Raw genomic sequence first — 13,515 nt, 5'->3', positions numbered from 1 at the left:
CTTATTAAAGGCCAGTGGACAGCCCTAAGTCCTAAATGATAGCGATTAAGACTAACCCAAAAAAATGCCTTAGTATAAGAAAATAATTTTGACAAGCTTGAAAAAGCTCTCTTTGTGAATCTTTCCAGACAAGCTAAAAAAATTACATCAATTAGGATTGTGAAAATTCTACTTGTGCGTTTAATGAAATTCAAGGGAAAATAATTTCTCTGACTGAGATTGAGAGACTTTTCCGCAAAACTCCAAAATAATTTTCCCCAAAACTGCTATAAGCTCTGAGTATTTCCCTGAATTTTAAGTGGAAATGAGCCTTGTTGTCTCAACACAATGGCAAATTGATAAAATCCTTACGTTTCGCAGGGCTCGTGCTAATGGGGGGGATGAGGTAAGAAAAAAGAGGACCACGAGGAAATGGTATAAGTGGGTGCCCTTTTTTTGGAGTATATAGCAGGAGGTGCTATCAGCATACTTGAGCTTTTTGGCTGCAAAAGCAAAAGGATGGAGAAAAGTGTCATTATCGTCAATGAGTCTCTCAAGTGCCTTGTTAAATGATAATTGAGGAAAATTCAGGAGCTCTGTTGGAGTCTTGAGCATTTTAGCTGACTACTTCTCGGTTCTAACCAATGACTTTGATTTAAATTTAAGAGGTTGTACGTTGGTGTTTAGTTGAGTGTCTTGACTTATATTGCCCCCCCCCTCCATCTACCCAAAAGAATCAACGCATTTGAGAAATTAATCTCGCATTTTTCCTTGGCACCTATTGAGAATTGATGGTGAAGATTGGGGCAAAAAAAATTTAAAGAGGAGAGACTTCAACCCAATAAATTGTGCTGTGTGTATCAACAATTAAAACATTGTGCAGAAGCCAAATTGACTAATTTTCCTACACTCCTTTCTTTCCACCTCGATCTGTCTCACGGACTTGATTTTTTTTCACTACCTATTTTTCAGACTTAATGCGCAATCAAAAGAAGAGTCAGAAGAATAATCGCGATTATGTCTTGAAGCATGTTATAGTACATTACTTTATTTCACCGAAATATTTCTCTCTTGTCTGTTGCTGGGATGGTTATTTATACTGCGATTAGGTTCACGGGCTAGGCAAATTCGAAAATAGACCCAGCTGTGTCTCCGTGGTCTGGTAATTCTCTCAGCATTTTTTTGTTGCCTCTTTTTCTTTCTTTTCTCCTATGAAAAACCCCGGAATCCTCACCACAACAAAACACTCACAAAACTACATCTTTTCAGTGACAAAACTCAAGTTGAAGATGGAAAAGTTGTCTTTCTCGAACCAAGACAAACTTTTCTTCAAACACTTGCTGTGCAATTGCTCAGGAGATGGTTCAGAAATGTCGCATGAAAAAGGTGGAAAAAAGAGCATAACAAAATTGTTTTTGTATATATTCTTCTGCATCTATTCATTAGGCATTTATATATAGTAGGGGAGACTGGGACAAAAAGTCACAAATCGAAAAATTCAAAATTCAATATCTTCCAAGGTAAAAAAGATAGCGGCTCAAATTTTTTTTTCCATAGATAGCCTCCATAGACTTTCTTCAATGTCGTAAGTTTCTTAGAATTCGAACAAGGAATTTAGAAAATAAAAAATATCGAAATTTTTAGCCCTATTTTTGAAATATTTTCTTTGCAGAAGATAACAATGATTACCTACTTATTTTCCAAAATTGATGCACTGGTGGATATTTTCTAAATAATTTGGATTTTCTGAATACGAATCAGCTATTTATTTTAGAATTTCATAAAAGTTCTTCTCTCCAGAAATCCTTTTATTAAAAATGGCCACTTGGGGTAAAAAGTAACAAAAGGTATAGAGCAAAAAGTTACAAAAAAGCGAAGCAATTTGTGATGTCTCACGGCGAAAAGAAACGTCATTTTCATGTCTCGGCGCTTGTTGTTTGCATTGGTCAAATGATTTGCAGTCTTTTGTGTGTTTTTTTTTCTAAAATAGCTTGAAAAGCGCTTTTCTCGTTTTATCACTTTTCTCGCAGAGAAAACGGTGTTTTACAAAGGTGTAGATGAATAAATTTTCTATGAAAATATGTCCTCTAGGTATTTTTTCAAATTTGCGGAAGCCCGTAATGAAGCGAATCAAAATATGATAATATCCCATGCCTGGTACTATTTGCCCCAGCATTTTTGAGAATGGTCACAAAATTACCTTTTAGAAATTGGCTCGATAAACGTATTTCCTTACAAAATAGAGGAAAATGACTTTCACAAAGTTGTAGAGCGGTAAATTTCCTATAAAACTGCGCTAATTAGAAATTTTTGAAGCGCTCGAGTAACTTGTAAAAAAAATAAAATATCCGTTTTGTGACTTTTTGCCCCAGTCTCCCCTATGGATGCGCATTTCGTTGTATGGTATTCTTAGGGAAAATGCAACTGATTTTTGGTATTGTAATTTTCGCTATGAATAGCTCTTTAATGAATGTCTTTTGCCACCTAATTTATTTATTTTCTCACCAAAAGATATGTATAGTATTCATTATGCAATATTTTTGCAGAAGATTCTTGATTATATTTCATTCTTAAATGCAATATAGCAAATGTGAACATTATAAATCTATTTTCAAATGAAACAGCTTTCAAAATAACGTATTTAATATAGGTAAATTTCTGAAGCATTATTAATATAGGTGTAAGATATTGAATAAATAGTAAATATATAATATGATAGTAATTCTATAAAGACATACTAAATACATTAAATATTAATTCATTGCCGAAATACGATTTAATTAATATGGATAAATTTATCCCCTTCAGCGTTTCTCAGGAAATTGAGAAGACTTAACTGAAACTTTAGATATTTTGATGGAATTATAGGATTTACAGGGTGTCACATTTACGTTATCTGTTAAAATTGAATTTGTATTTGCAAATCTATTTCTATTCATTCTCTTAGTATTTTTGTAAAAAAGATTTTTTAAAGGTCAAAGTTTCTTGTTTACAGATTATTTCTTAGTTCTCCAATTGCGTTATTCCTTCTTTTCTTGCACAAAAATCGATTTATAATTCAAAATAAAACATAGGGGAATGGTTTCAGTCTTTGCATGCACACACTCTGGCTTCGAACACTTTGTATTTTTCGCAGATTCCTTTAATGAATTTGATATCTCCTGAAAAAATAAGTCAGATTCCTTAAAGAAATATGGAAAGAATATCGAGTGTTCAAAGCCAGAGTATGTGCGAAGCCTGAAAGCAAGGTTCTGCCTTTACATAGTAAAATATATTTTTTACATTTTACATGTAAAAAAAGATTACGCATTTTTAAATCTTTGGAACATTTCCTATAAGTAATACCAATATTGATATTGTTTATAAGAAATATCAAGGAAAACATTTTTCGGAAAACCATGAACTAAATTTCGTCTTGAAAACTGATAGATGTAAAGTAATTGAACGATTTTGTACACATAAAATATACTTTACTTTTTTCTAATTAAAAAGAACTTCGTCCATCTTTCATAGATAGATATTTCAGAATGTTTTCTATATTAAATCCTCAACATGTAGAATTTTTTAACCGTTAACGAAAAATAGAATCAAAATTAATATTAATAGTAATCATGTAAAGCAATGAAACATAAAAATAAGATGTTTTTTCACTATTCGTAAATAGGCAAATGACATGACTATCAATCACTTTTTAAAATTTAAAAAAGTACTTTTAATAATGTTTTATAGTAATTATACAGATCATTTTTAGGAGACTTTGATATAATGATACGTAAAGAACTCGCAATTTGGTATATTTGCAATAATTGCAATGCAAATATAATACAGTGATATATTTTTTATATTTTTTATCGTCATTTAACCAGAAATTAGAGCTAAAAGAAAGTGATTCAAATAGAAGAGTTGATGAAGAATTATTTAGCTGTTTTCGTATATTTAAGAAGCCAATAAAAAATCCAGAACTGCAGGAAAAATTTAAGGTTTTATGTTCTTAATATAAAAGGGTTAGATACACTACGCAAAGAACAAAGTCAAAAAATATATTTCTAAATTAATCTTCAGTAAAAACGATCATAATTTTGCATAAAACCCGCACAGCTTTAGGTAAAAAAAGGTTGTCACAGAACCGGCACTGGTTCAGCATAAACTGGTTAATATTATGTTCAAATCCTGCACAACTTAAGCATAAAAAAATTTTACTTGTACACTGAGAAAAAAAGAGGGTGCGATTAACATTTTTCCTCAGAAATTTAACACTCTTTAGGTGCAAAAATATATCAACATTTTTTAATGTTAATTGTACGCCTTATTAAGGGTAAAATTAACATGAAAAAGGTTACCTTTAACCCCTAATACACCTAATAAGAGTAATATTTACACCGATTTCGGATCAATACTGCAGGGTAAAATTAACATTTCCGGAATGTTATTTTAACTTTTTCGGATTTCTCTCAGTGTATGTAATACACAAATACCTTTAACACGAAAAGATTAAAATTACAAATAAAGAGCGCACAGTTGCAGCACAAAATGGTTAAAATTTAATATAAAATCTACACAGCTTTCGAACGAAAAATTTAGCAATTTAGATCAATTTTACTCGGATTCTGTGCAGATTTATTAAAAATAGACACAATATCGTAATTTCTGTGTGATTTTTTTTCATACGTTAGTCTCATTTAAATAATAAAGCACGATGGGTTTTAGGGGTTTTAGTGTATTATCACAGAAACATTCTTTACCACAGAATCAGTGTTAGCAAGGAGACACTGATTCTTTTCATGAACTTTGTTTTCTGGAATGTGATATCTTGGACAAGGTATATAGCAAAATCTCCAAAATCGTTATGAAGAGAGTAGGAAATAAATCTTAATTTAAGTGATTTTTAGAATATTAATGATTAGCAGAAACCACGGAACAATTGGAAAACTCCCTGAGCATGTAGACATAGAAGTTCAAAAATTATTAATCATTTAGATGGTTACTATTATATTGGTTCAACCGGGTAGTAGAAATAGAATTGGTATTGCCAGTAAATTACATCATGCATTTTAGACGACAAGCTTCATATTTTACTGATTACAGCGAAATCTTTGATTGAGTAAAAAAAATTGAACTTGATATTTGATGAGTATCAATCAATTTTACATTTCTTACATTTTAACTTTACACGTTAAAAATGTAGCACATGTCAAAAGCTTTTTTTACTATGTAAAAAATGATGTAAAATGTAAAAAATTCGCCCAACCCTGCCTGAAAGCCTTCCCCTATATTTTGACTCTAAATTCCAGTATTTAAATATATAATATATTATCTTAATCAATTTTTATTTTTAATTCTTTTACAGATAATTGCTGGTGATAAGGAAAAATCCAAATTGGTTGCCACAGAAAAGCGCAAAGCTGACGATGTTGAGCAACTTAAGGATCTCAAGAAGGTAATTTACAATCCCCGCCCCCTATAATTCCCCATTCAAGCATCCGTTTTTGCCGAAGGATGCCTTCATATTGCTTTCAATTAAAATTATCATAGCATTTAAAAGGCAAACGGGAAATAATGTTGCCCAAAGAGCTTTGGATAAATTCGCCAACAGTAATAAGGTATCCAATTAGGTTTACAGAGAGGGTTTTCTTTTGCTCCTCTGTGCAAAATTGAGGGTGTCAGGTGGGTTGGAAACAATACTATTTATACGTGACATGTTTCACACATGGTTTGGTGTTTGCTCTTAAATAATGTATTTCTATAATGTGAAAATCCTCACTGGTATCCCACATGTAGAAATTATCCTTTATCACAGTGAGTGAAAAACAGCTGAATCTCCTTCTCACCAGAGTGGTAGAAACTTAAACACTGTGGGGTGTACCAAAAAGGAAAATATTGCATAGTAAAGGGTGGAACTGCGTGGAATATTCATGGGTTTTTGTGTACAAACACAAATTTGCTTGCCCGAGCTTTCCCCCTCGGAAATTTTTGGCCTCGGAATACCGCTTAGGTGAGCTCGGTCATCTTTCTAATTTCTTGCTGAATTCACAACATTCCAAATTATTCATTCCCTAAATTAATACACAGCGAGAAATATCGGATAATCTCTATGGCGATGTTCCATTGAAAAGGCACATTTTTTTTTACCACTTAACTGTTCTCAAGTGCTTCTACATAATCGATTATTCTTTGCATTGATTCTTGTCTCGACTGTTTTGGGGGTTTAAGAACACGATGAAGATTGCGTGGAAAACAGTCGAAACAGGAACCAACACAGAGGAAAGGTCGATAACGCAGAAGAAAATGAAAACAGTCATAAACTAAAGAGAATAGGGTAAAGTGATATAATTTGGAATTAGTGTTACAAGTTGGGCAATTCGCCGGTACAAGTTAGACATGGCTTTTTTCTTGATAAATGCAGTACAAAATTTGTTTTTAATGGCTTCAGCACACCTTTTAGATCAGGAAAATTTCATGAAGTCTAAATTCGAATCACTTTCTTTTTCACACGTTTTGTTATATGCCTATCTCATTTTTTGCACTCTTCTTCTTCTTTTAAGCATCACAACAAATTCAATTTAGCTCAATCGAATTTGGAGCTCGAAAAAATGAGATAGACATATTCAAAACGTGTGAGAATGAAAGCGATGTGAATTTTGATTTCATGAACTTTTCCTGATCTAAAAGGTGTGCCGGAGCCATAAGCACAAGGAACCAAATTATAAAACTAAAGCATTAAAAATATACAAATAAAAATGAAGTACTAAATTTATCAAGAAAAACAGACCTGTCCAACGTGTACCACTTTACCCTATGGAGGAGCAAGATTTCTTCTTTTTAGTTTTTATCATTTTACTGTTCTCAAGTGCTGCTGCATTAAAGACTTGCCTTTATATTGATTCTTGGGGTTCTTGTCTCAGTTGTTTGCCTCAGTTTTTCCTGTGTTCTAAAGCCGTGAAACAGTCGAGACAGGAACCAACGCAAAGAAAAGATGGTAATGCACTGCAGGTAATGCAGAAGTACTTGAGAACAGTAAAGTGCTAAAAAACAAGATATTTTTTTTAGTTTATTTTATATGCTTTTTATATTTACGAAAAACTTTTTTTAAGGAATATGTTCCGGAGTATGTCACTGGTTCCATTCCATAATATTCTAAGTCGACTTAGAAATATATTAATCCGAGAGATATGTTGTTTCTGGGACCGAGAATATAATGGAATGGAATCGTCGATAAAATCAAGGAAAGTTTTATTTTTTATTTCTAATTTGTGAGTAAATTAGATACTGTAGTTGATCATTTTTTCATATTGTGTGAAAAATAAAGGCAAATTGAGCATATAGGGGGAGGCAGGGCTATTTTAAGCTGTGGGGCTACATTGTTATACGATTTTTTCTTCTATTTCTAATGGAAACCGAGTTTTAACCCTCTAACAGTGTTTTCTTTAATATCCAAAAAAAAGTAGTTAAATAATTTTGTCTAGAGTAATTAATGGTCCACTGAACTCAAAAAAAACCATCCATTCTTCATTATCTTTTTCCGTTTGGGCGCCAGGTGAGAAAAGGTAAAGACCGCCTGGAGGCGATCATATCGGTTTAAGGCATAAAATTACTGAAATATTTTTGTTGAAAAATAATGAACAAATCGTAAAATAAACGAATTTCAAACGTTTTTTATGGATGAATGTTGTATGATTATCTAGGAAATGATAATTTTTAGGAAAAAAACGTTTATAACTTTTATAATTAGGGGAATGTTGGCATGGTTCGCACAGAGTCAACCTTCAAACAACGCAAATTTTCTCTTTGTTTGCAAAGAGCTAGATCGTTATTTCTTTGCCATAAGATAGATCATTATTAAGCTCATGAAACGAGATAAGAAATGGTAGGTCAACTCTTTGCAGACGAAGAGAAAATTCGCATCGTTTGAAGGTTCACTCTGTGCGAACCATGCCTACATTCCCCTAGACGTTATTGAAGCTCAAAGTGTTTGAATAAGACTGATTTTTACCGAATAGGTCACAGGTCAGCTATGAAAACGTCACCTTCTTATATAATTTGAAGATCCTTTGAAATACATTGCTCATCTTCTGGTTTTATTTCACGATCTGGGGCATTAAAGGACGAATTAGGGAATTCATAATCACTGTTGAAGTCTGTTTTTTTTTATTAATTTCGCTTAATTTGCAGAAATTGACCATTTTACTCATTCTGGACAGTCTTTTTGTGTAATCTCAATTGTTTTCCATGATTAATATATTTCAAAATAATAATATATTTTACCAGAACAAGCAAAACAATTAAAATAAAAGTTCGGTAATTTTTGAAAATTTTACATTGAACCGATAACACCGTCCACAGGCGGTTTACCTTTTTTTCTTCTAAAACTCATACTTTTAGTTTTTTCACACTTATCAATTGAAATATACAAACTAGAATAACTATACCGGCTTACATTTATAAATGGGCGAAAAAGTTGTATAACAATCTAACCCCACAGCTCAGAGTAGCCCCACCTCCCCCTACCTTAATATAAAAAAAAAATCTCTGACACAGTTCTTTATGGTTCATACCTCAAATTGAATTTTTGGCTTTTATATCAACACCATCAGCATTATTCAATTTTTTCTGTAACCATAAAAATCTCAACAAACCTCTTTTGACAATATTCTTTGACCTACATTTTTTAACAACAGCTTTAAGTATAAATCAAGTGAAGGGTCTATCTATCAGCAAAGTGTATTTCCCCGGAAATCAGTTTCATATTTTTTATCAAAAAAAAAAAACCCGATAACCAGAGATGTTATTTATGGGACAATTCACTGAAATTTATAGCACATTCTCCAGCCTCTAATTTGATCGATAAAAATCTTGCATTTCTCGTATAGAACATGGGTTTTATTGGTCAGAAATCTCAAAGGAGTGGAACCACATGTAATATGGGAAAGAATTGTAATTTCAAATTCCTTCAAGTTAGTTTTCCCTGAATGTTTTCCTGACCTATAAAATTCAACACTTTTCCGCTTCAGTCAATTGCAATTTGGTATGGTGAATTTGGTGTACATAAAGTTTCAATCTAAAATGATTTAAATTATATATATATATATATATATATATAGATGGTGAATTTTATAGAGTTTACCTCCTTCAGGAGATTGATAGAAATGGAGTAGTTTGGATTTTTATTGAGCTTATCAGTGGAAACTACAGTAATTTCAATTGTCATTAGCAAATGGGGGAAGAAGTTTATGACGGGAACTTTATGTGTAATTAAAAGTTTGTTGGAACTTTTCGTAGAAAATGTCAGATTGTTCATGAACTCTCCTTCGGGCATCGTTCTTTCTATTCCGAGTGTGTATATTGTAATTTGCAACACTTTGGATTACACATTACAAATTAGGGTAGATTTTAACTTTTTATTTTAAGTGTTAATAATACTTTTTGTTATTTTTTTTTTTGAAGAAAATGGACTTTTGTTGTATTTTCAAAACACTTTAACTCTCTGACAATTAAATGCAGTAACTATTTTGTTTTCATTTGAGCTTTCACAGTGATTTTAGTATCCTTTTTAAATTATTCGTTGTTTTTTACTAATTGTTTTATTGGAAGATATCTTAGATTAGTTACTAAGGCAGCATATGTTCTAAAAGATACTTCATTTAAAGTAAGGAATATTAACAAAAAAAATTTTGTGGTGACGATCCAACCCTCATGGTCGATACATTCATCACTTACCTTGTTATGATTTCAAAATAGAGAAATGTAAAAAAAAATCTTGGAATTGTCATGAAAATTTTCAATATTTCTTGTTTTTTATGAAGAAAAGCTTTACTATATCCTAATTTGTAAATTTTGTTAATACAAAATTGAGAAAATAGAAAAGTTTGATCTTTAAAATATATGAAAACTTTCATATTTTTGAGAAATAATTTAGGGTAAGTGTGCCAAATTCCGTCCAGCTTGCAATTTCGGCCATATTTTTTGTTCCTCGAATTTCCATGAATTTTTAGTTTTTGCATTCTCTTGAGATTGTAGAATGCAAAAAAATAACAAAAAATCGTCGCTTTGACGAGCAAGATGATCTGAAAAAGACATTGAAAGAATTCTGGAAGGGTAAGGTACTATGAGAACGAAGGTGGCCGAAATAGGCCACCAATGCTATGTCTACATTTTTATTCATTTTAAAATGTATTAAGAATGATTTTAGAGAAAATAAAAATGATAAACTGTCTGCAAGATTCCAAGGAACACTCCTTATAAAAGAGTAACAAAAATATTCAATTTTAATTAAAAATATTACATTTCAAACTTGAGACTTTGTCGTTTGCATGCAACTATGCCGAAATTTGGCACATTTACCATATACAAATTTTTTTAATAACTTTGGATTGTTTAATAAGTTTATGGTATAAAGCTAGTCCAAATGGTTTGTTTCTCTATCGATTTTGCCAAGATTGGACTCATTTGAAAGATATTTAAGCTCCTAACGAGCTTGAATTCAATCTATAATAGCAAAGTCATACTTAAAATCGATTGGTATTAAACCAATAAGCTCCAGTAAATTCTGAAATGGTCTGCAGATGATTTAAGAACTCTTCCAAAACGATAATAAAGTGATTTATACCCAAACCCAAACATCAATGGCGAAGACAATTCGCAGAGTGCTTGAACTCCTTTGTATGGCAAATAAAGTTTTTGGTATAAATATCATGCAATTCTAGTAGTGGAAGATTTTAAATCTTCGGATGATGGAAATATCGAATCACTAGATATCTTCGTACGATCCATATAGGGGAGGGTAGGGCTATATTGAGCTATGGCTACAGCAAAAATCTATCTTTTTCGCAAATTTTCTAAACACTGAGAAAAAAAGAGGGTGCGATTAACTTTTTTTCTCAGAACTTTAACACTTTTTAGGTGTAAAAATATATCAACATTTTTTAAGGTTAATTTTACACCTTTTTAAGTGTAAAATTGACATGAAAAAGAGTTACTTTAACCCCTAATACACCTAAAAAGGGTAATATTTACACCGATTTTGGATCAATACAGCAGGGTAAAATTAACATTTCCGGAATATTATTTTAACTCTTCCGGATTTCCGGTAATGTGATTTGGATATACAAATCAATTGTGGATCTAAATTAAATTATGAATAAATCCAGATTCCTTTCTATATTGCGAAAGCGTTTTCAAGGCAGCCCTAAGGTAAGATGGGGTATTTCGGAATTTTGTCTATTTTGGATTTTTGCTATTTTCTCACTGATTCAGATGCTCAAAGAGAAAAAGAAAACCACGAAGAAGTACAGGAGTTTTCATTCAAGAGTACTTCTGCGTTTTTTTTTTCCTTTTACCATCTAAAATTGTCAGGAAATGTCATAGTTCTACATTAGACATGATTCCAAATTACCCTATCTTACCCTATCGCTCCCTAGTGTCCTATAAATACATACATACATACGTATACATAATAAAAAGAACGTGTGGTACAATGCTTAATATAACGGCGTTATCACACTTGCACATTAAAATTTTAATGTAATTCACATTAATTGTCGCTTGTGAGCGTCCAAATATGTTATTTGTATCTTTGGGTCACTTAATATTTGGGGTTTTCTATTTATTGATAAAGAAGTGGACTTGGCCTGCAAAAATAAGTTTAAATTTACCTAAAGCATAAATATTTTTCACATTAAAAAATTAAAGAGAAAATCACATTAATTTCTCGCATTAATGCTATAAATCAATTTATATCAAATTTTGCGGGCCAAGTCTATCTTTTTATCAACAAATAGATAAAATAATCAATATAAAATGATTCAAACACACAAATTACACATTTGGACTCTCACCAGCGACAATTAATGTAAATCATATTAAAATTTTAATGTGCAAGTGTGATAACACAGTAAGGCTTCAAAGCTTATCATAAAATATTAATGACTCCATGCAAGAATGGTCAAGAGTTAGTCAACGTTTAATGCCATTTTTTCAGTCAAAAATCAATTTAACTTCTGAAATACCAACAATATTCCTGAAAATTGAACTTTCTGTATCCATTTGATTGAGAAGCAGGAAGTCGTAAAGTCATCAATAAAGTGTCACGAAAGTCTTCCATTTTGGGACACTTTGCCATCAAAATTTTTCAACAATGGGCGTAAAATTTGATAAAAATCTCCCCCAGAAAGGAAACTTTCCATCAGAAATGTGAGAATTTTTCAGTATTCAATGCAAAAATAACCACATAAAAAAGGGTTCTTGAAATCGTAGACTTGAAATATTTATGTAAATTCCACTGAGCTTTTTTCTACTGCAAACCACATTGATTTCTCACACACATTTTCACCTCCTGAACTTTTGCCCATTTAGAAGCTGAATATTTTTGTCTGTGCAAAAAAAAATCACAGGCAGAAAAAAAGTTCAAACCACGTAGTAAAATGATATGATATCAAAGAGAGATGGGTTGGATGAGAAAAAAACTCTCTGGGTAATACAGTAACTTTCACTTCCATTCCGGAAAAGATGAAAATTGTGATGGTGCTAAAACAAAAAAAAAACGTAGCAAAGTGGACAAAGTGTTAAAATACTGTGAGTTTTGCAATAACAAGAAGTAACGATTATTGAGGCATTTCGGTTGCAGACAAAACTGCCTCACATTCAACAATGTCTCAACAAAATATCCATGACATTAGAGACACATTATAAGTAATTGCTTGGAGTGTAAATTTAGACATTGTCCCATGAGTATTTCACACCCATTCATAATGCTAACACTCCATCCCTCTACCCACTCCTTAGCACATTTATAAACCCTTAACCATATTGTTGTTACATGCTCTAATGTCCCCTTTATGCTACTTTTTTTTTGGGTGCGGAAAAGGGAGATTTAATAAATGCCACAGAGACAATATAAATTCACTCTAAATATGTTTGAATATAATGTATAACACAGACTATTTGGAAATTTTGTATTAATTTATAATGCGGAAAAAAATCTAAAGAATTGAAGAAAATGTGATTAGAAAAAAAACTTCATCTAAAGCTATAGCTTCGAGCGCAACTCATAATTATTTTTTAATTCTCGTAATTTAGTCTAATTTTCGTTCCGAGCTTTCCATAAGAAAATCTTTCTTCAAAAATTTTATTTTCCCTTATGGCCTCTACACATTGGGAGCAATTTTTGTCAAAAATTGCTTTTTGAAGGAAATTCCCTGCAGCGTTGTAGGGAGAAACGTCAAATTTTTGTCAAAAACGCAATTTTTGACGAAAATTGCTCCCAATGTGTAGACGCCTTTAAGGTCTCTACAAACTGGGAGCAATTTTCGTCAATTTTTTTTTTTGACAAAACTTTGACAATTTGACATACAACACTGCAGACAATTTCCTTTAAGAAGCAATTTTTGACGAAAGTGTCCCCATTGTGTAGAAGCCTTTAAGGTGTCTACACATTATGAGAAATTTCTGTCAAAAATGAGCTTCAAGAAGTGCACTGAGAGAAATCCGAAAAAGTTAAAACAACATTCCGGAAATGTTTATTTTACCCTGCAGTATTGATCC

General features: G+C 31.7%; 1 protein-coding gene across 3 annotated transcripts in view; it reads left to right on the top strand.

Moving 5' to 3' along the window:
- LOC129808236 (pseudouridylate synthase RPUSD2-like) overlaps window positions 1–13,515 on the top strand; it is a 351,794-nt gene that overhangs the window by 202,194 nt on the left and 136,085 nt on the right. For all 3 annotated transcript variants that reach the window (XM_055858055.1, XM_055858054.1, XM_055858053.1), the window contains exon 3: window positions 5,327–5,416. In XM_055858055.1, the coding sequence (XP_055714030.1) occupies window positions 5,327–5,416 (90 nt within the window). The remainder of the gene's footprint in view (window positions 1–5,326; window positions 5,417–13,515) is intronic.

This window comes from Phlebotomus papatasi, chromosome 3 (assembly GCF_024763615.1).
Source record: "Phlebotomus papatasi isolate M1 chromosome 3, Ppap_2.1, whole genome shotgun sequence".
In the NCBI taxonomy this organism is placed as follows: Eukaryota; Metazoa; Arthropoda; class Insecta; order Diptera; family Psychodidae; genus Phlebotomus; species Phlebotomus papatasi.
Note: the sequence above shows the minus strand (reverse complement) of the source record. Positions and strands in the feature narration are given on the sequence as shown.